We start from the raw sequence: 21,218 nt of genomic DNA, 5'->3' as shown, positions 1-21,218 counted from the left end.
AACTCATACCCCGCCAGTCCAGACCTTGCCCCTCGCCTCGCGTGTTGTTGTCATGCATGCGCGCTTATCAGGCCAGTCAAGTCAGGTTGTTATCAGAGACTCCCAGTTCTCAATCTATTGGCCCAATCAGGTTAGGGCTGGAGGTTGCATGTGATTGGACGAGGGGCAGATGTATATCGGCGAGGGATTTTTGGCTGTCGCGATCGTCGTCGAGGGCGATTGAGATCATTTCGTGGAGGATAGCAATTAAGATAATTAAGACGGTGAGGAGGAGTTCCGCAGTCGAAGTTTTGAGGAGGGCGAGAAAGATATAAAGGAGGGGTGGGAGCATTGTGTGCTGGAAGAGTATAACTTGGAGGGGCAAGTAGGGCTAATCGTCTGCAGACTGCGGATTCCCAGTGATAACGCCGTTGATTTATAGCTTGTTATACATCATCTCCCCATCTTAACTGTACTCCGGAGTATGGCATCACTATGGAGTATACTGTAGACTATTTGTCAGAGCGTGAATAATCTTATCGTATTCCATAATTGCTTCTTTACATTCCCTCACCATGTACAATTACCCTCCCCACGGATAATCCAGACACTCTCCTCCTGAAACAAAGGCTGATCCTGCCTCTGACAGGCTGCGATAAGAGATAGCCCCCTGCATCCCCATTCGATACTTAGTCGTTATCTCTCTCAGCTTCATCACCACCACTTCCATCTCATCATACAATATGGCGCGTTCATCCATATATATCATCTTCATCACCAGTGTACTCTCAACAAGTCAACCATGGACCCAGTCGTAGAAAAGGAAAGCAAAATGGCCGACTCAGATACAACCGTCGACGCAGTTCAAGAGAAACAGCCTGGCAGCGACACCCTCCCCATCGAGCAAAATGGCATCCGCGTGCACCCACAGCCAACATCGGACCCCTTAGATCCGCTCAACTGGTCGAGACTGCAAAAGCACACGATCCTGGGGATCGTCATGTTCAAGTATGTCCCCTCGATGCCAACGCCAATGCCAATGCCAAGCCAGCCAAGCCCTAGCTTTACTGACAGGTGTATGCTAGGTACTTCCTCTTCACCTACCTCACCACAACAACCGTGCCCTCCTTCCCAGCCCTCCAAACTCAGTTCAGCATCTCCTACAGCGAAGTCAACTGGACGGTCGCCATCCCAGCACTAGGTCTATCACTAGGCCCGCTGTTCTGGTCTGGACTGAGCGACATCTACGGCCGCCGGATCGTATTCATCGTTGGGACCGTGATAGCCCTCGCCTCGACGGTCGGTGCTGCAGCCGCCGATAACTATTCTGGGTACATGGCTGCGCGGTTCTTCCAGGGGTTTGGGGTGTCTCCGGGGAGTAGTGTTGGCATGGCTGTTGGTACGCCCCCATTTACTTTCCTGTGATGGTGGTACCTTGGTGGAGGGGCGAGTTAGGGCTAATTCCGTTTGCTTGTACCACACAGTCAACGACCTGTTCTTCGACTACGAGCGCGGCCAGAAGTTAGGGCTTTGGGTGTTGGCTATTGATGCGGGACTGCTTGTTGGGCCGATTTGTACGTCTTCTCTATGGTACTCTTGTCACTGAGGTGATATTCTAGCTATGTGATTTACTAACAGACGAGTAAGTCGGCGGCTTCCTCAACCTCGTCTCCGCCGCCTGGATCAACTGGTTCAACGCCATTCTCTTCGCCGTCTTGCTGTTACTAGAGCTATTCTTCATGCCCGAGACCCTCTACCCGCGCGCTGCAATGCTGAAGAGGATGCCTGCCACTGCTACCAACTCTACCTCTCCCTCAACATTCGACATCGAGCAACCCTCCCCAGAAAAGCCATCACCAGAGGAAGACGTTGCGATACCCCGCACAAAATCCCTCCCCTTCCTAAACCTCCACCCCCTCCCCTCCCTCCCAAAAGTTCCTCTCTACACCACCCCCCTGCGCTTCCTCTCCCTCTTCAAGCTCCCCGCAATCCCCCTCTCCGTGCTGGGCTACTCCTTCCTCTGGTACTGGTGGGTGCTCTCCATCATCACAGTGATCCCCGCCGCATATCCCACTTACAGTCCGCTAATCCAAGGCCTGCTCTTCATCGGCCTGCTGCTGGGGACTGTTGTCTCGGAGGTGTTCTGCTCGGGGAGCTTAAGTGATGCGCTGGTTACCAAGCTCGCGAGACGCAATGGGGGCGTTAGAGTGGCGGAGATGAGGATTTGGGGTGTTTATCCAGCGATAGTGCTTACGGCTGGTATGTACACCCTTCGTTTATATAGAGGATGTGGGTGTAAGTGTGAGGTTGAGGTGGCTAACGAGTTCATGTGCATGTCCATTTGTCCAGTGGGACTTCTTCTCTTCGGCGTCAGCATCGACAGGTCGTATCACTGGATGGTCGGGCAGGTTGCCTTCTTCCTGTGTATGTCCACCATCACCTTCCCTCCGTCTTTTCCTTTGTCGTCTCCTTCTCTACTATCTCAATTCAAGCTAACCAAGTGTTCTTGTTTTGTGTATACAGTCGCATCCGGAATCCAAATTGGCAACACCGCAACCTCCAGCTACATAATCGACTCCTACCCACTGCAATCCACGAGCGTGGTGATTTTCTACGCGGTGTTTCTGAACCTGAGTGCGTTTGTTAATCCGGTATGCCTGCCACACTTCCTATCCCTACCCTCCACCCTTCTATCTCAGCCCCTTGAAAAGAAATGGCGATGCTAACGGCTGTGGCAGTTCTTCATAACCCCCTGGCAAGAAAGCGCAGGCTGGACATGGACATTCACGACGCAGGCGCTGATTGTCCTGGGGCCGGGGACGCTGCTGTTTGCCGGGCTGCAGCGGTATGGGGCTGTGATAAGGGCCAAGGCGCCGATGCCGTCGTGGGTGAATCCTGAGTTTGACTCGACTTGAGATGAGGAATATAGCAGTAAAGTAGTTGGTAGTTCAGTTAAGGGCTTGTCAGAAAAAAAGAAATCAGTGTATACATGCTCAAAGCAAACTAGTCTATATACACCTAAGAAAAGAGACCCGACCAGACGAAACCAAACCAAACCAAACCAACCAAGCTGAAACCGGGATATCATCCTCCTACGCCAAACTCCCTTCTCGTTTCCTCCAAACGCTCCTCTATATCCGAATGTAAATAATGTATGCAAGGCGGCTGAACGGCGGTAGACATATGCGAATGCCCGTGTGCGAAACTCGTGGGCGAAGCTGCATTTGCTGCGATGTGATCGTGTTCATGATCGGTTGCTCGGCTAGCGAGGTAGATCAGATCGTAATAATAGCTCTCCGATAGCTCCCAGAGAGAATGCCAAAACAAGCTCAGCGGATTGCCGCTTACAACCGCCCCAGCAACTTCACGCGGTAAATGCAAGTCTCATTGCCGCCCCAGTTCGTGATGAAGCGGAACACAACCTTGTCAACCCTCAAATCAGGCGAGTCGATATACGCATTGACCGCAAACCGCTGAATATGGTGCGCCCCGTTGATATCGTACTTGAACTTGGCAATGCGGTAGAAATCAGGTCCAAGCTGGCGGTCATCGGAATACTTCTTTTCCGACTCGCGGCGCCACACCGACCGAAGGGCCTCCATCACAGGCGGCCGGACGAGCGACTGGTCAGACGGCAGGCCATCTTGTCCAACGATGTTCTTGGGATGCCCCAGCAAGAACGCAGCCCACGTATCCTGGTACGGATGGCCCTTGCCGACGTAGCGATACCGCGCCCACACCTCGACATCCTGCGGGGCCACTTGGGGTCGGATGGTCGCCAGCTTCGGCAGATGCTCGACCACTATGTCCTCGGGGATGATGCGTTGTCCCAAGACTATGCCGAGCTGGGTTACTCCCTTCTTCGGCGCACTGCACCAGCAATCGCCAAAGTCGTTCCACGGCGCCGTGGCGGCAAGCGGCGGTTGCGTTTTCATATGCTTGTTGCCGGAGAGGAAAAAATAAAGCCGTTGGAAGAGTGTTACCTTGCGCGTCGCGGAAGGGCTCGTCAGCCATGGGTCGACGATAATGCCGTTGCCCATGGTGAGAAAGTTGGTCTTGACGACCTCCGGCATTTTCTTGCTCGGGTACTGCCATACGGTCGTCGCGCCTTTGCTGACCTCTGCCTGTACCGATTTCACGTCCTTTACCAGCGACGAGACCTGGGCGCCCAGGTTGACCACCTGGCTGGAGAGCGCGTTCAGGTCGCTGTTGTTGGAGCGGATAGGCTTTAAGCCGGGTGAACCATTGGTCCACATAGAGTAGACGCCGAATGCAACTAATGCTACAATGGCGCACCGAAGGAGGAACGGAATCCACCCGGTTGTGGCCTTTTCCCATTGAACCGTCGAGGTGTCGGAGAGTGGATTGTGTCCCGGGGGGCCAGACTTAGTTGTCGCAGCGAATGACGCCTCTGACTCGGTGGGAGTGCGGCTAGAATCTGACGGCGTGGGTCTGTCGAAATCATCGTCCTCCTCTTCAATAGTGCTATGCTTCAGGTCGAGTCCTGACACCCGCCTCGGGGGCGCGGTGATATTCGCCCGCTTGAGATCATCGTCATGAACCTCCCTTTCCAAGCTATAAGAGATAACCGACATATTGTCCAGACCCAGCCCGTACAGCTTGTCGTGAACCGGCATCTGCGGTTGAACCGGCGTTGTGTCCATGGACGGAGGGTACAGTTGCTTGTGCGTGAATCCTACAACACTCGAGCCCGAAGAGAACGAATGCCGCGTCGGAGTCGACGGTGTCGCAGACACCACCGAAGCCTCCTCCAGCGAGTTAAGCAGCTGGATCTCGTCCGGCGTTGGCTGGCGTAAGCTTCTCCGTGGTGAATTCTCGAAAGATTTGCGCGCGCGCGTCCCCATAGCCGGAGACTCTTCTGGGGGTGGGGGCGTCAGCTCGCGCTCTTTGGCGACATCGACGGACTCTTTAAGTTTTTCGGCGACCTCGTCCAAAGTCATCGCCGGCTTCGCGGCCAACTCGTGCGGGAGAATCGGGGTTTCCGATGAGCCGTACGCAAACGACGTCTTGGTCGGGATATTCGGCAACATGCCACCGAGGCCTGGACTGAGCCTGCGCGAGGCAGGAACAGGGGAGGTCGAGTCTACGACCCTCGCCCGCCGGATGGCAGATTTCTTGGGCGGCATGGTTTGTGTGAATGATTAAGATGTCTTTTACAGTTAGCTTGGCGCATGCAATTGCAGGAAGAAATGCATAACATACGTTAGAAATGCTCATCAACTGCTGTCGAAGCAGTGATAGATATCGAAGTAAGGTAGGTAGTAAGTGAAGTTTGAAGAGAATAAACGGATCGCGCAAGGACTCAGGGATATTCAATTAATTAAGCAGCAGTAACACTGCGACTCAAGTTGATTCAATGGGCCACGCCCTCCCCAGATAAGGCAGCCGCCACCACCCGGATCGCTTTGTTGTGCTATTTGTATGAACAAAAGCGACCCAAAGACAGGATACCAGTGTTACTCGGCCGTCGCAAAATAGTCAGTTTCGTTGTTGCAATGATCTCACTGTCACGTTATCCAACTGACGGTGAACACGAGCGCGAGTGACGCGCAGACTCATGTAGACATCCAAATAGCGATTCAAAATCGTGGTATCGTACCCAGTACCCTATCGCTCAGTGATCCAGACGCGTTTATGTAGCGAATAAGTGTTGAATTGCGTTGCTAGTTGATGTGTGCAGTAGAGAAAACGGAGGTGGAATATGGGGAACACGTCCGCCCAATCGGGAAAAGCGTGGCTGCGGCTCTCTCAGTGATTGTCTTCGAGACTATTCCCTATAGAATCATTCTTTCAACGCAATCCATGGTAGTACTACTATATACGGTAAGTTCTAGTCTATTTTTACTCGAAAATTGTCTTATTGTGTCGATCTTTGTCGGTTTCAGATCAGATTCAGTGAATAATTTGGTAGATCGAGTCCGACCGGACAGCCATCCCATTCCCTCTATCGACTCCAGAAATAAATGTAGTATACAGATGCGAGAAACAATACCTGCGTATAATAGTAACATGTACGTGGTGTATCTGTACGTGATTTGTCGTGTTCTGCGCGGCTAACAAGTCCAGGCCGCGACAATGCCGTCCCTGCGGCCTTCAATGAGGAATCCGTCCTTGATCCGCACCCGCTCAACGGTCGCAGGGCCAGGTTCTCCCTCTGTAGCCCCAACGCCGGCACCACAATCCCAGTGGTGGCCGTCTGCCTTGTCGTACACCTTGACAACGTTCTCGCCGGCGGCGGACACAATGCGCTTCGTATCAAACATCATGCTGGTGATTGGTTGGTCGTAGCCGTACGCATCGTAAATCGAGCCCATTCGGAGATCCCATATCTAAAAACGTTAGCCTAGTCGCGCTAAGAGAGGTAGAGACATACCCGGATGCTGCGATCGAGACTTCCCGTCACCACGTGCACATCGTCAAACTGCAGACATGATACAGGACCAGTGTGGCCGACGAGGCTTCGATGAACTTGCCCGCTGCGCAGATCCCACAGTCGGATCATGCCGTCGGCGGTACCGCAAGCCAGTGCCGCGTCGAAGACTTGCACGGCGCCGACAAAGTCTGCGGAAGCATCCGGCGTCCGACCGGACGGGCGCCACTGCGATTCACTTCCGAGCGTTGACGCCTGTGCGGCGGCCCAGAGAACGTCAAGAGTCTGGACGCAGCGACCCTTCTCCAAATCCCACTGCCGTAATGTCTTGTCGGCGGATCCTGAGACCAATGTGTTTCCCTTGAAGTGTAGCGCCGTGACCTCTCCGACATGTGCGTCTAAAGAGTAGACATGGCAGTCCTCTAGGCTAGTCGAGTAAGCGACCGATACCGCGTCGTCGTCTTCGTCCTTGTTGACCCGGTTGTCTCTGTGCGCAGTCCGGGCGCGACTCAAGTCCCACAGTTTCACCGACGCATCCATAGAACCGGTCGCGACAATGTTGTCCTCAATCTGCAGGCACCGCACCGAGGCGTTGTGTCCTTCCAAGAATCCCGTGCACCGACCGACATTGAGGTCCCAAACCCGGACTGTATCGTCCAACGCCGCCGTGATCATTGTTCCGAACGGGTAGTCAAAGTCGATAGCCGTAACAACATCGGTATGCGCCTGGAATTCCTTAATCTCCGATCCCGGCGCGAAATGCTCGTGCAAAACCGGCATAGACCGTTTTCCTACTTCCGTTAGCAATGCACTCAGTCATGGTGGAGCAACATACTATGTGACCGATGCTTCAAGCTTCGCGGCGAAGGCAGTTTCTGGTATATTGACTCCGACATGAACGACGCATCCATCCCTGTGTCATCGGACGTAGGCTCATCGTTGGCCTCCGAGCCCGGTGTGGCAGCGGCAGCCTGTGCGGTTTGCGCAGCTTGCGCAGCTTCTTGCTCCTCCAAGTCATCTATTTTGCTGTCGATCTCGTTGACTATACTGGTCAGCCAAATTCTCCGAGCTCCAAAAAGTACCCACCCTCATGCTCCAGCTCCGCTTCCTCCATCTCTAACCCAGCCAACCGGTCTAGAACGATCTGGCGCATGCGATGGAAGTTGGCGATCTTGTTATCGATGTCTACAATCTCCGAGCTGCACATATTCTTCCGGACACCCATCAACTCCATCCGCCGGTTCAGTAGGTCCCGCTCTTTCTTCAGCTCGGCCGACGAAGACGGAACGGGGGTTTCCTCGCCGTCCTTGTCCTTCAGTAACTTCTTCCCCTTCGACCTCCCCCGGCGATGTGTTTTCCGATATTCCTGGTCATTTTGCGTAGCTTGGAACCCTTCAAACAGGGAATAGCTGCTGGAGTCGTCGGGGATGTTCAAGAGGAGTTCGTCGGGGAGGGAGGAAATAGCTCGGGATTGGATTTCGGAGGTCGATAGCCTCGATCGGAAGAGGTCGGTCGGCGTTGTTTGTGCGAGGGCGAACACTTTGCGCTGTGTACCGGGCCGTCGGAGCTCGCGGTGGATGTCGACCATGGCGTTTTGGTAGTGAGCGTTGGAGCTCGGGTCGCCGGAAGGGCCCATCAAGTGCCCAGCAGTTGTTGTGACTTTTCTCCCAAAGGCCTCGATGTGTCGAGACTATGTAAACATGGCAGTTAGTATGGGATCAACCACAGCGCCAGTGGCGAGCGGGGACATACAGTGATGCCGGTTCCCAAGAGTCCGTCACGCTCAACAATGTCCGAGAGACCCGAGGGAGAGTCATCGCGGCGGTTCTTGTCCATGGCCCGACTAGAGAGATTTCTCTAGAGCCAAAGCCTCATGTGGTTGGGACAAGATTGGCGAGAACAGAGCTCGGGAGTTGGTCGCTTGAGAGGAAGTTCTAGTGCACGCGACGTTTACCGCGGCGTCGGATCCCTACGTAGATTTTGCCGTTTCATACCGCACAGGCCAACTCGTCCACAGGCTTTTCTCCTTTATTATCTGAATAACTTTATGATAAATCGATGCAAGGGACAAATTATCGTGATGCAACTAATGAGTAGATTGAGGCTGTTGAGTTGTGGTCTTCATTACAGGGCTGGCCTGCATACTATTCCTAAGCTCGGCAATGCGTCGGGATGCTCTTGAGGGGATGACCAGCTCACAGGGACTATCATCCGCCTCTTCTAATTTCTAGCTCTGTCCCACGGTCAGTCATTACCAACGCGCGATATATAGCGATGCCGAGGATATTGGGTCCTATTCACGGGCAGCTTGGCGAGGACTACTTCGAATAAATAAGTCCACACTCGCCTAACATTCTTGGTCAACGTTCAGCAGGCTGCATATCTCTTCCAAGTGCTTTGTCGACTTCTCAGCTGCGTGTGCAAGGTCTGCAGGCGTCGCGCCCGCGCGAAAATTACCAGAAATCGTGGCTCTCGGATCACTGCCTGCTTCCAACAATCTTTTAACAACCGGTAGCTTAGGACGCTGAAATGCTGCAAAATGCAGACAAGTCCATCCGGTGAGACTTCTAACGTTCGGGTCGGCTCCAACCTCCAGCAATCTCTTGACTACTTCATCATGGCCATTCCTCACAGCCAGAACAAGCGGTGTTGTGCCGATGGCCGTTGTAGAGTCCACTTCCGCTCCATGTTCCAGCAGCAGGTCAACGATATCAAGCCATCCCTGCCCAGCAGCCCATGCGAGCGCCGTCCGGCCATTCCGATCATTCGTCCCTACAGCTGCGCCGTACTCGAGAAGCAGCCTTGCTGTACCGTAATGGCCATTCGCTGCGGCCAACATCAGGGGGGTTTTCTGGTCAACGTCTGGTGGCTCAATGTTCGCCCCGTGGTCAAGTAGTAACTTGGCTGTTTCCGTTGATCCATGGCAAGCCGCATGGGAGAGCGGAGTACGAACCCGGCGATTTGGCGCGGTACTGACTTCGACGTCGGTGACCGTGAGGAGCTGGCTGACGACGCTTGGGTGGTTGTTCATCGCAGCTACCATCAATGGTGTGTGATTACACAAGCTCCAGATCTCAGTATATGGTCCTGCCCTCAATGAGTTCGCGGCCGCGGCAGCGACGCCTTGAGTAGCTGCAAAGAACAACGCCGAGCGGCGGTGACGCTTCATGTCATACTGGTACAGGTACGTTGAATGTGCTGTACAGGTAGCGGCAAGCTCTGATGAACGCGTTGATGTCGCTCCGAGAGACTAGCTTTTCCAGGATTAGCCGCAGTAGGTCATATGGCAGCTGCAAGATCAATGGCATCATGAATGTTAGTTTGTTATGATGATCCGTAAGACAACATATCTGCCGGGCGGCTCAAGACGCTGGCGTCTACGCGCTCCTTTTGTAACCTATCGGCGAATGGCGGTCGAACACGGATGTTCTCAAGATCCTTCCGTCAACAAGGCTTTGCAGTCCTCATTCTATCTCTGTAAAGGCTTAGCACAGCGGCCACATAGTCTGTCGGTGAAGCGTATCGATGCAGAGAGACCTTTATAAACTGACCAGGTTACGCGATCTGGATTATTCACCGGCCTCTTCCTGACTGACTCAACCGTGTATACTTCTAATCATAAGCAACCGCGGGGGCAGAGTCAGGGTGGAATGACTGACAACGTCATTATTGAGAAGCAAAATGAGCTGATCAAACTTAGAAGACAGTGAATGGCTGAAGTGGCCAGTTTGACTTCCTTTGAGTCTTATTCACTGACCCAGATTGATGTTCTCGACAGTAGTGGGCAAACACAAGAATGCAGTGTTGTTCCTAGACCGGCCTAACTCCGCCCCGCAGTTCAGTTCCTGCAATTTCTCCCCATCCCTCTTCCTCCCTCTGCTCTCCAACCCTCTTTTCTTCTCTTCTCAACGCCAGAAACAGACTCAAGCACCACAATGGACACAGCAATCGATCTCTCCGACGCCTCCAAGGCCCTAGACCTTGCGAACATCCGCTTCCAGCTCATGTAAGCCCCCAGCGATATCGGCGACAGTCTTAATCTCTACCCCGCAAACCACCAAACAACATAACAGCACAAACAGTTAACAATGCAATGCACCAAACAGCCGTCTAGAAGACACAATCACTTTCCACCTAATCGAGCGCGTGCAATTCCCCCTCAACAAAACAATCTACGTCCGCGGCGGCGTCAAGATCCCCAACGAACAAGTCAGTCTGATGGAGTATCTCCTCCGCGAGACCGAACGCATTCAGTCGCGCGTCCGCCGCTACGAGTCCCCCGACGAGTACCCGTTCTTCCCAGACGCGCTGGAAAAGCCCATCCTGCAACCATTGGACTACCCCAAGATCCTGCACGACAACGACGTCAACGTCAACGAGACCATCAAGAGCCGGTACGTGGAGGACATCCTGCCCGCGATCTGCCCGCAGTTCGACGGGCGCGAGGACCGCGGCGAGACGCAGGAGAACTATGGGTCTGCGGCGACGTGCGACGTGAGTTGTTTGCAGGCGCTGTCGCGGCGGATCCACTTTGGCAAGTTTGTGGCCGAGTCGAAGTTTCAGAAGGAGACAGAGCGGTTTGTGAGCTTGATTAAGGCGGGAGATCGCAAGGGCATTGATGAGGCGATTACGGATGCGAAGGTTGAGCAGAAGGTGCTGGAGAGATTGGCGCTCAAGGCGAAGACCTACGGCACGGATCCGGCGTTTGCTGAGGAGTCTGGTCCTAAGATCGATGTTCATGCTGTGCAGGCTATGTACAAGGTACCAACCCACCCATCTTACTTGCCTTTGCTGCGCATAAGCTAACTGGTCCAGGAATACGTTATCCCTCTGACCAAGGTCGTGGAGGTTGAGTACCTGATGCAGCGCCTGAAGGGCACGCAGTGGGAGTAATCTCGTTTTCTTCACCATAATTCAGTCCGCCACGCGCCACGCCGTAACGACAATAGACGTAATCCCAGATAAACAAAAATAAACTTTTCCATGCTCTATCAGATTCATAACCACATTAATTAATCTATAAATCATCAGTCATACCTCCTCCTAGCCATCCTACTGCGCACCAACACCCATATACTCCGCCATCTCCCTGACAGCCCCCTCAAACCTCCCCGCCTCGATAAGAATCATACTGCCCCCCGTCTTAATCCCCAGCTCCTGAAACGCCCTCTTCGAATCACTCCGCCCCTCATCCTGCGAATGACTAAACTCATACCCCCCTTTACAAAGCGCATGGCGCTCAAGCACTTCATCCTCAGGATGGAAAAAGAAGCGCTCACCCCTGTCTTGTCCGCCCTTCTTCTTCTTCTTCTGCGGCCGCGTCTCCTCTGCGTCTAGCTTGCTCTCAACCTCCTCGTATGTCTTGGACACGATCAGGTAGTGCGAGAAATTGTACGGCTCTTTCTCCTCAATCGCCCAGGCGATTTCCTCCTGCAACATTGTGTACATCGGCGGCACGACCTCGGAGGGCATGTTGATGAGGCGCTCGGTGAGGATGAGCCCGATTGGCGGGGGAGGTGTTTGAGATAGCAATTGTGCGAGGGGGGAGAGCGAGGGTGTAGCGGCGGCTTTGCGCGCGAGGTAGGCTGTTAGGGATTTGATGGCGGGTTTTTCCTACACAAATAGACATTGATTAGCAAACCCCATCCAGATTACCATCTCCATCCCATCCCATCACCCAAACATAAAATAACTAAGTAAGGGTAAACGCACAGCATGCTCCCTCAAATTCAACACACTCAAAAACGCATACGGATCGCTCTCCTTCCCATCCGTCTTAACCGTGGACCCGAGCAACGGCTGCGCGAGAATCATATCCGATAACCCCGAGAGATCGAGATCCAGCGCGTCGACGTCAAAAAGCTGCCGGATGAGGTTCTTGATGCCGTGGAAGTCGACCTCCTGCGGGTCGAACCACTCGAAGTCGACGTTGACCATGTCGATGTCTTCGTCTGAGGAGTCGTTGGCGTTTGCGTCCGTGCCGCCCATGCTGACGTCGCCGTCTTTGATTTGCTTGCGTTTGCCCATTATGTTTTGTGTTTTGTGTTTGGTTTTGGTTTGTGGGGGGTTGTTGTTGGGTTGGACTTGGTGAGGGGGGATCAAAATAAAAATTTAAGGTTGCTCCGCGGGTTCGATCTGGATGCTGATTGGGTGGCGGGCTTGCTTTCGATGGTGTTGCTGCCAGCTGCAGCCATATACTCCGTAAGACATCGGTTGCGGAGCAGCGATTCGATTAGGGTTCTGCGCTATTTATTCAATGCGTGTAGAGTCATTGGTTTACTTAGGGGCGCGATTACTGCTGATGTTGGGGTATTGCGGTGCCATGCTTTACAGTGAGAAAACAGCGGTAGATGTGAAAAGTATATATAGTTGTCATTAGTGATTAAAACCCAGCAACCAAGACATCATGACTATTAATCTCTAGATTAAAGAGAACTAAGGAACAGCATAAAATAGCTTAAGTATATGCTTTCTCATTTCCCGGGGAACTACAGAGCAATGAAGTAGAATCTATATATTGAGCTATTCTACAGAGTGCATGAATGATACCACCACCCCATTCTATACATCAAACCAGCCGAGCAGTTCTATACATCCTTCTCCACATCCTCAACACTAGGAACCTTATTCAAAATCCTATCATAAAAGTCCGCAACAATCTTCGTACACTCCGCCACAATCGTCACATCCTCAATGGGAACACCCAGCCTCCTCGTCCCCCGAATATGCCAGCTCGTCTCGGTAGGCAGATTCTGGCTCATAATGCCAGGCAGCACAACCATCTGCGTATCAACATCGTCCAGGACCTGACGATCACTCAGGAAGAAGCCGTATGTGATCTCCGTACTGAGCCATGAGAAGTCCTTGTGCGCCGCAAACAGATCCAGCGTCGCGTTGCCGTTCCGCGCATACAGCTTGTTGAACCAACCGACGCCGCGCTCGTGGTTCGCGTCGTCGCACGCCCAGCCTTCGCGTGTTGCGGGTGAGTAGTCTTTATCTTCTTCCCTTTCGACCTTGGATATGGCGAGGATTGCTTCGATGGGTTTGCAGACGCCCACTATGATCACGGACTTTAGGAGTGCTTCGCGGAGGCGCCGGACGAGCTGTTTTCGGGCGTCGGAGGTGCTGTACGTCGGTTGCGAGGTTAGGTAGAGGTATAGCTGGTCTAAGCGTTCGGGGTCTGGGCCCGCGACCAGCGTGGATGTTGCGAGGATGGCCCATTTGTCGGCGGGGATGGAGGTTTGGGCGAAGCGGGATTCCAGGGTTTGGAAGAGGGTTAGGTATTTGGGGTCGATTGTAGGAGTGGTCATTGTGGAGGGTCTTCGTGATGAGAAGTGTTTCTGAAGAGGCAATGGCTTAAAAGGCGTGCAAGTGGGAGAGAAATATAGTCGATGAGTGGAGTTCAGCTGCCTTTTGATAGCGAGGCACAGCGAGTCGGTGAGCTGCAGATGGAAACGAGCCAGAGGCAGCTGGGCCATTCGGGCACTGAAATAAGCTGTCGTTCGTGTGCCTCTGTGAGGGGATCCTCGATCCGCGATACCCGGCGTAGCCTATCGATTCCCGTTGGTGTATGCAAGCTGAGGGGTGAGCGAGTGGGACATGAAGTTGGAGCTGCTCAGCTGAAGTGGGATGTCCCATCACTTCCGAATTCGGCGCTGGGATAGCGCACCTCTGGTCTCAGCATTGAAGAAAGCAGAGAAATGAGTAATGCAGATACGGTGAGCTCCCACATTGCCTGGATCATTATCGAGCTTGTAGACATCAGGAGTCGGAAGTTCCGGGCCATGGCTAGGTTCTTGGGTTGCGTTTCCGTCGTGCGGGGTAAGTATAGCTTCACGGGCAATGATAAAGAAAGGAAGTCAGGAACAACAATGTTGAAATTCAATCGGTCGAGTATCCCCCAGACTGAAAAGACATTCTACGAAGTAAGCCATTTCCTGCTTAGGCCTGTAAGCTAGACCGAGTCCAAAGTGTTACCAAAAAGGCCAAGCTCCAGCCTCCAAGGCACGCGACACAACGTCATACATCAAAGGTCCCTGAGTCCTGAGCTTGACACCGATCAGCAAGAAGGCGAGCGAAACTCACAGATATGACATTATTATCTACAGCAGTCACATATAGCTCTCCTCACCGGAGCGAAAGCAGCAAAGCAACAAGGTGTTCTTGCACCCCGCCCCACGTATGATCTCAGTGCTCCAGACCATGACCATGACCATGATGACATCACCTCCTCAAACCCTACCTATATAGACCTGCTCTGAAAGCGAACAGTAGCTCTTCATCAATTACACTCACATCCATCTCACACAACTAAATACCCCCTCTACAAACCATCAAGAACCTCAATTCTATCTCAAACACACACAACCACACATCACCATGTCTTCCTCATCTACCCAGTCCAATGTCGGCCGCGGCGCCTTCTACGAGGCCGGTGACCAGCGCAACCCTCCCCAGTCCGAGCTCAACCAGCACGAGCGATACGAGGCCGGTGAGAAGGCCAGTCACAAGAACCTTGACTCCAGTATGCTTGTCCCATATCAATGGACCTAGCCTTGAGGAGTGAGACTAACCAGCATCTCCACAACAGAGGACCAGCGCTCCATTGCCAACAGACTTGCCGCCCAGAGCAAGGAGGACGACCCTTCATCGCACCACAACCGAGACTTCCAGCCTGAGGCTGAGCTCAGCAAGCAGGACCCCCTCAAGCCTGTACGTTCCTTATACCAAGTCCAAGACCATAGCAAGGATGTTGGCTAACAATGTTGATACAGGCCAAGCTCCACGGCAACCAGCCTTCAAAGGGCGCGAAGATCGACAAGGAGCTGCAGGAGGACGATGAGCAGCGCCTGCGCGAGAAGGGAATCAAGAAATAGATTATTAATGATGCCACTGTACGATATGATTGACGAGAATTAAATTGCGACATCAAGTTTGACACTTGAAAACATGGCTCCTCTATTATATTCTTAGGTCGTGATATACAGTAACAGTATTATGCGATATGGTACAGCTGGTATCAGCATCGTCGCTCGTAAATGCGTAGAATCATCAGTGCTGCGGGGCTCACTCCCAGTGGAAATCATCATCGTGCGGCTGGGCAAAGACATTGTCCCAGTATTGCTCGACCTTGTGGCACGTTTCGTCTTTGGATACCCAGGTCTGGAACTCGACGTCGGGATCGCAGCTGATGAATTTGAGCTCCTCCCAGTACGCCTTTTCGGCGTCGTATCCAAACCGCTGAACGACGTCTTCCGGGACAATCCATGCACGTCCGTCGGATCCGTCAGGCCGGACTGTCGGTGCAGTCTCGAATTCGGTTCCCCAGATGTTGCCTCCAGGGTTGAATTTGGGGTAGTTCGCATGAATAAAGAATATCCGCGGGGCGTCGGCCACGCTAGGATCGAGCACCCGTAGCAGCCCCTGGCTAAGCAAAGACTGATCTGAAATTGGATCGGACTGGGCCATTGCTGACCCTGATAGTCCGTCCGGTGCCGGGTGGCCCACCGCTTGTACTCTCTCACTCACTGCGTAGAATGGTTCCTTGATGGCAGATGCGGCTTGGAGAAAGGTCTCCTTGTCGCCCTCACCCGGCCCACCTTGCGACAGCAGACGAAAGTAATGAGATGGTCCGTAGTAGTTGTAGTAGGCAGAAAGCAAAAGCGTCCGCAGATGAGTCTTTTTCGAGATAAAGAAAACACCTGCCTCGGTGGTCTGACGCCCGTTCATAGGGGCCTCTGGCTGATCCGAGATCTGGAAATAAAGCGGCGAGACTGATGATTGCCAGAAGTCAGGCCACATAATCATGCCTATTGACTTGAACAAGTCTGAATCAAGCAACAGCTCCGGCTCATGGAGAGGGAAGCAGTCGGCATCCATCCAAACGACTTCTTCGAAGGAGGAGAAAAGGACCGCGAAGACCTTGAGCTGGTAGTGCTCGATGCAGTCTTTTCCAACCACGTCAGAAAGAATCAGGCACCGCGCATTCAGCTTCGGCAGAACCTCCTCGCAAATATTCTCTTCGTACTCGCCGGCATCCTTCATATACACCTCGACCGGTAGGTTCGAGCCAGTACGTCGGAGCATCCGCAGAGTGGCAAGAAAAACCGGAAAATATTGGCCTCCAGCAGTCGAAACCAAGCCCCGGGTACCAGGAGCATGAACAGGTTTGAGAGGTTTGGTGTCCTGGATGTCGTGCACAAACCGCGCGTGAGCATCTCGCATGGCCGACACCCCCGCTTCGTCCATGAACGTCAAGTCTGGCCGCACTTCCTCCGTGGTAGCATTAAAGTGAATGGACTCGGCATCTTCCTCGTGAGAAGGAGGAGGGCAATTGGGAGCGTTCGCCTCTAATATCGGCTTGAAGGCTTTCCAAAACACATTTTGGCGTTCGGCAAGAGGTACTTCAAATGCAGAGTTGGGCACTATCACGGACGCAGGAGCTGGAGTCCAATTGATCTTGAAGACACCGACAACAAGGAACAGCGCGGCGACTATGGAGAGGACCGTCCTCAGCCTACTGCGGCGGATCTTGGGCATGGCTATGTTCGCGCTGGACAGTGTTGCATGGTCTGAACTGGTAGATCAATGCCACAATATCACGCTTTGGCACAGAGCATACAGCGCCAGTCTGCAGAAGCCCAATTGACAATTTTAGACAAGTCCGGAGTCTATTTGCTGTCAAATCCCGATCAGCAGCAAAGATCCGAAGTATTGAACCGTTTACACGGGAAAGATGATACAAAAGGCGGTGGCAGAACCCCTGAGGCCAAGCCACGACCGATACGAGAAGGCACGCTGCAGATCATGCTGAGCCACGAGCCACAGGCGCCCCTCTTGCACGCCCACCCAACGGCTTCGAGAGCGCTCTAGACGGCAATAGTTGCCGATGGAGAGTTTAATCAGAGAAAGAACGCTGATCTGCATGAAAACTTCGATGAACAGCAACGCTCCGAGATGCCGGACATTATATATCGGCGAGACCCAGTAGGCTAACCGGCGCTGGTGGACGCAAAGTGGCGGCACCACCCGCCAAAGCGGCCAAACGTCCCTTATCGCCATCCTCCCAGCCAAAGGCGCGGGTTTTTGGGTCCTCGCAGTACCCGGAGATTTATGAACTTTATTATACCTGGCACCGCGGCACTCTCATATTTCGATTTTCCTTCCCCTCTTCCTTCTCCCTCCCTTCTGCCTCTTGGACCTCTTCTAGCTTTCTTCACATCTTCTGCAGCACTTCTTCACCCGCGAAACCTCATCCCATGGACCCCCACAGCGCGGATCGCCTCCGCATCGTCTCCTACCCCCGATAATACCCGGCAATTGCCACGGCACGGACTCCCGCTTGGCTCTCCAGACTCCAGTTTCAGCACCGACTATAGGCAGAGAATGTCGCAGACGGCCTCTGCCAAAGTACACAAGCCCCCGCCTGCAACGGCTCCTGCCCGGAAACGGCGGAAGAGGACTGTAGTGACCGGTGCGGCTCATGACTGCTTCACCTGCACCCGCAATGGCTCTTCGTGCGACCGCCGACGCCCGTACTGCTCGCAGTGCCTGGAAACCGGGAATGAGTGTGCGGGGTACAAGACAACGTTGACATGGGGCGTGGGCGTTGCGAGTCGGGGCAAGTTTCGAGGCTTGTCTCTGCCGGTGACTGGGGCGCAGCCGGCTCCGGGGAAAGGGAAGTCTCGTCGCGCGTCAGGCCACCAAGAGCCCTCATCACCTCCGAATACAGCCGCCCTCCCACCTCCACCGCAGCCCTATAGTCAGACTTCTCCGATCTCAGATACTGCTCCTGAACACCAATCGATACAAATACCATCACCACAGCCCCAAGCTGTCTGGAGCCAGCCGACGCCAACACATAGACTACGCAATCTCTCCGTACACACCTTCACCGACTCCACAGACACAGACTCGGTTTCTGCACATGGGAGCTGGACAGGATCATGGTCTCCATCATACCAGCCACCGCCAACAGCGTGGTCATGCCCGTCCACCGAAGACCCCGAAAGCGATGACGCCGTTGAAGAATTGCAGCGCCGTCATTCTTATGCCTACCATCTCACAGATCACTCGCCGTCATTCTCGCAATTACTTCTTGCCCGGTCTGTAGGGCGGACACCCCGTCTTCGATACCTGATCAGCTATTATGCCGAGGTCATCGCTCCAGTGATTGTGGCTTTTGATAGCCCGACTAACCCTTTTCGAACTTCTATCTTACGCATGGCACAAGATAGTATCTCACTCCAGGAAGCGATTGCGACCTTATCCACCAGCAATTTGCGGCAAAGACGTGATCGGGGCACGTTTTCAACCGGACGAACGGAGCCCGCGCGGATGTCTTCATTAGCACACCGGGCTTTAATGGATATCCCGCTGCAGGAATGTTCTGATCCATCCATACCGGAAGGCTTTGCTCATGAAGAGCAGTATCATCGTGGCATGGCAGTCAAGGAACTGAATAAGGAACTGGCGGATCCGCAGCAAAGACTTTCGGATTCTGTTCTTGCTACGCTGTTGATATTATGTCTGTTCCATGTTTGCGACACAGGAGTCGGTCAGTTCAAAACGCAGTTTGCTGGTGTCACCAAGTTGCTCTCAATCCGGTTGCGGGCCTCGCCTTACCTATCAGAGGAGCTAAAATGGTTCATCCGAATGTTTACATGGTATGATACGATGACTTCGACGACGAACGACCGTGAGCTCCAATTACATAGCAGATATGTTGACTTGACTGCGGCATCAGACGGCGAATGGGGCCTTGAGAATCTGGCTGGATGCGACGCTGGGCTTTTCAAGATCATCTCACACCTTGGTCGGCTGAATCTCCTCAGCCAAAGCCAGGAACATACACCATCTCCGCCACATATTTTCGTACCTACCTCCGTCCCCCCACCTTCCATGACCTACCACAATCCGGAGATGCTGCTGTCCGGCCTACCAACGCAAATTGATCCTTATCTCTTCCCACTACCTACCCCACCACGACCTGGGGACCAAACCAAGCAGCCGTCCTCATCATCGTTCTGGGCAGAGTGGTATTCCATCAAACAACAACTGGAAGCCTGGCGGTTTCCGCAAGAGCGGCCTAATCCGGGGCATATAGACTCTGCCTCGTCGATGTATGCGTACATGTCACCACCGTCATCGCCGCTATATCAGTCCGGAGTCGCTCCTCAGAACGTCGAGGACGTTTTTCACATCTCCGAGTCGTTCCGACACTCGGCACTCCTGTACAGCGAGCGTCTCGCATACCCAGACTTACCGTCGTCGCATCCGCGCATCCAACAGATCGTGCAACGCTCAATGGCACATATCCTGGCAGTCAAGTCTGATGTGTACCTTTTATGGCCTCTGTTCATCACTGGCTCCGAATGTGTTTATGAAGAACACCGCATAATTATCCAAGAACGTTGCAAGGATATTTCCAAAGATTCCGGATTCTGCAATAATCTCTCCTGCCTTGAACTCTTGCAGAGAATCTGGGCAGAGAACCCCCCGGCCGGCGCATACGAAAATGGTTATGGGGGGCTGCCGGTATACCAGTTTGACTGGCCGGCGTTGGATGGCGGTATGTCTCTGAGCTCCCTTTGCAAGGGGCAAGGCTTCCGGTGGCAGCACGTTATGCAAGCGAAGCGAGCTGAAGGAGAATACATGGTCGTGTGAAGCACGCCATGAATAACGAAAATAGATATTCAGTTTATATACCGCCTAATGATACTCCGATTTTTCCATACTTCAATACTTTTGGCACCTCTAACCAAAATACAGATCTCCTAACGCTACCAAGTAATGTACACCGATACGGACACCCAATTGGGATCCCGAGCAACAGCAAGTCTAGACACCGTTTCCCGGCCTTCGGCCCCATCCTAACAAGGAAACTCCCAGAGTCGCTCGGGAAGGCTACCCGTGCCGACAAAGCCTGCATCGGCAGTGCCCACAATCGAGTCCTCAGCAAGGCTTATCCAGTCACCGACTCACGGGATGATCTAGCGGTGGGTGTCGGTCGATGTCGGCTCCAAGTCTCAACAAATAAACAAGCTCAACCAAGGTTTGCAGTCATTTTCCAAGACCTGCGCACTAATGCTATGCTAGGGGCGCGGCCTGGCTTGCAATATCTACCTGCATCTGCATCTACTTTACTTCGCATCTAGATCTGAGGTGCTTTGGAAGACGAAGCGAGCGAAGCGGTATGCACGGGTTGCGTTCATTCCAAGCTTCCGACGCGGACGAACTTCCAGGTTACTCTAAAACCGTACGTCGTAGATCTCTAAAAGCAGCCCTTGCATTATGTATATCTTATTGCTTACTGTAGGCATGTCCCAAGTTACGTTATGTTGTGCCTATGCTTACGCCGATCTATGCGATCCGACGTGGAAGGTGCAAAACCTAGCCTAGTATTGCAGGAGCACGTATGTATGCAAAGAAACGATCTATGTTATGCTTTGTAAGTTTGGGACGTTGCTAAGCCTTGCTGCAAGGTTGAGTTGAGTTGAAGGATGCAAGATGAAAGAAATGGACAACTCATCATCGAGTCGTCGACCCCTCCATCCATCCCCACCTCTCGGGTCGTTACTGGGGTGTTGATGCCCTAGCTCCATAGGAAGCAGGATTGTTGTGATGATATTGATATTATAGATTAAACTATCCCCACGCGACTCTTACAGAGTAGATAACTTGACTAGATAACAAATAGATAGGACAGCGTATATCGGCTTCGCACTGCACCTGTACGGAGTAGGTACTGTACACTTGGCATCCCGAGGTCTATAAAACAACAACATCCAAGCATCCCATTCGATCAAGTAATGAATAACGAACACCGAAAGTCTTCTGACCTTTTCCC

General features: G+C 53.1%; 9 protein-coding genes across 9 annotated transcripts; 4 read left to right on the top strand and 5 right to left on the bottom strand.

The window, feature by feature from the left end:
• Positions 1-811: 811 nt before the first annotated feature.
• BDW74DRAFT_170065 (putative MFS transporter) lies at positions 812-2,894 on the top strand (the record flags this gene model as incomplete). The annotated part of the gene is made up of 7 exons (XM_073727099.1): positions 812-987; positions 1,065-1,378; positions 1,464-1,553; positions 1,627-2,238; positions 2,329-2,403; positions 2,503-2,630; positions 2,718-2,894. The coding sequence occupies 7 exons, from the start codon at positions 812-814 to the stop codon at positions 2,892-2,894; spliced, it is 1,572 nt and encodes a 523-aa protein (XP_073580336.1).
• A 301-nt stretch (positions 2,895-3,195) lies between these two features.
• Positions 3,196-5,292, bottom strand: BDW74DRAFT_71499 (uncharacterized protein). Its single transcript, XM_073733525.1, has 2 exons — positions 5,203-5,292; positions 3,196-5,150 (listed from the first exon to the last, which is right to left on the bottom strand). The coding sequence occupies exon 2, from the start codon at positions 5,124-5,126 to the stop codon at positions 3,324-3,326; it is 1,803 nt and encodes a 600-aa protein (XP_073580335.1). The 5' UTR covers positions 5,127-5,150; positions 5,203-5,292; the 3' UTR covers positions 3,196-3,323.
• A 547-nt stretch (positions 5,293-5,839) lies between these two features.
• mdv1 (WD repeat-containing protein) lies at positions 5,840-8,271 on the bottom strand. Its single transcript, XM_073725513.1, has 5 exons — positions 8,123-8,271; positions 7,457-8,060; positions 7,206-7,412; positions 6,374-7,161; positions 5,840-6,329 (listed from the first exon to the last, which is right to left on the bottom strand). The coding sequence occupies exons 1-5, from the start codon at positions 8,204-8,206 to the stop codon at positions 6,054-6,056; spliced, it is 1,959 nt and encodes a 652-aa protein (XP_073580334.1). The 5' UTR covers positions 8,207-8,271; the 3' UTR covers positions 5,840-6,053.
• Positions 8,272-10,131: 1,860 nt separating this feature from the next.
• On the top strand, positions 10,132-11,510 carry BDW74DRAFT_159794 (chorismate mutase ARO7). The gene is made up of 3 exons (XM_073725512.1): positions 10,132-10,376; positions 10,477-11,131; positions 11,186-11,510. The coding sequence occupies exons 1-3, from the start codon at positions 10,306-10,308 to the stop codon at positions 11,261-11,263; spliced, it is 804 nt and encodes a 267-aa protein (XP_073580333.1). The 5' UTR covers positions 10,132-10,305; the 3' UTR covers positions 11,264-11,510.
• BDW74DRAFT_181611 (protein-transporting protein BCP1) lies at positions 11,423-12,397 on the bottom strand (the record flags this gene model as incomplete). The annotated part of the gene is made up of 2 exons (XM_073730069.1): positions 11,423-11,983; positions 12,083-12,397. 2 exons carry the CDS (start codon positions 12,395-12,397, stop codon positions 11,423-11,425), a joined length of 876 nt encoding a protein of 291 aa, XP_073580332.1.
• A 560-nt stretch (positions 12,398-12,957) lies between these two features.
• On the bottom strand, positions 12,958-13,680 carry BDW74DRAFT_181610 (uncharacterized protein; the record flags this gene model as incomplete). The annotated part of the gene is made up of 1 exon (XM_073730068.1): positions 12,958-13,680. One exon carries the CDS (start codon positions 13,678-13,680, stop codon positions 12,958-12,960), a length of 723 nt encoding a protein of 240 aa, XP_073580331.1.
• Positions 13,681-14,749: 1,069 nt separating this feature from the next.
• BDW74DRAFT_181609 (uncharacterized protein) lies at positions 14,750-15,246 on the top strand (the record flags this gene model as incomplete). Its single annotated transcript, XM_073730067.1, has 3 exons — positions 14,750-14,894; positions 14,961-15,082; positions 15,145-15,246. 3 exons carry the CDS (start codon positions 14,750-14,752, stop codon positions 15,244-15,246), a joined length of 369 nt encoding a protein of 122 aa, XP_073580330.1.
• BDW74DRAFT_71412 (alpha-mannosyltransferase) lies at positions 15,181-17,196 on the bottom strand. Its single transcript, XM_073733521.1, has one exon. It carries the CDS (start codon positions 16,907-16,909, stop codon positions 15,437-15,439), a length of 1,473 nt encoding a protein of 490 aa, XP_073580329.1. The 5' UTR covers positions 16,910-17,196; the 3' UTR covers positions 15,181-15,436.
• An 834-nt stretch (positions 17,197-18,030) lies between these two features.
• On the top strand, positions 18,031-20,560 carry BDW74DRAFT_159790 (fungal specific transcription factor domain-containing protein). Its single transcript, XM_073725511.1, has one exon. The coding sequence runs from the start codon at positions 18,593-18,595 to the stop codon at positions 20,033-20,035; it is 1,443 nt and encodes a 480-aa protein (XP_073580328.1). The 5' UTR covers positions 18,031-18,592; the 3' UTR covers positions 20,036-20,560.
• The last annotated feature ends 658 nt before the right edge of the window (positions 20,561-21,218 follow it).

This window comes from Aspergillus multicolor, assembly GCF_047715735.1.
Source record: "Aspergillus multicolor strain CBS 133.54 unplaced genomic scaffold BDW74scaffold_29, whole genome shotgun sequence".
In the NCBI taxonomy this organism is placed as follows: domain Eukaryota; kingdom Fungi; phylum Ascomycota; class Eurotiomycetes; order Eurotiales; family Aspergillaceae; genus Aspergillus; species Aspergillus multicolor.
Note: the sequence above shows the minus strand (reverse complement) of the source record. Positions and strands in the feature narration are given on the sequence as shown.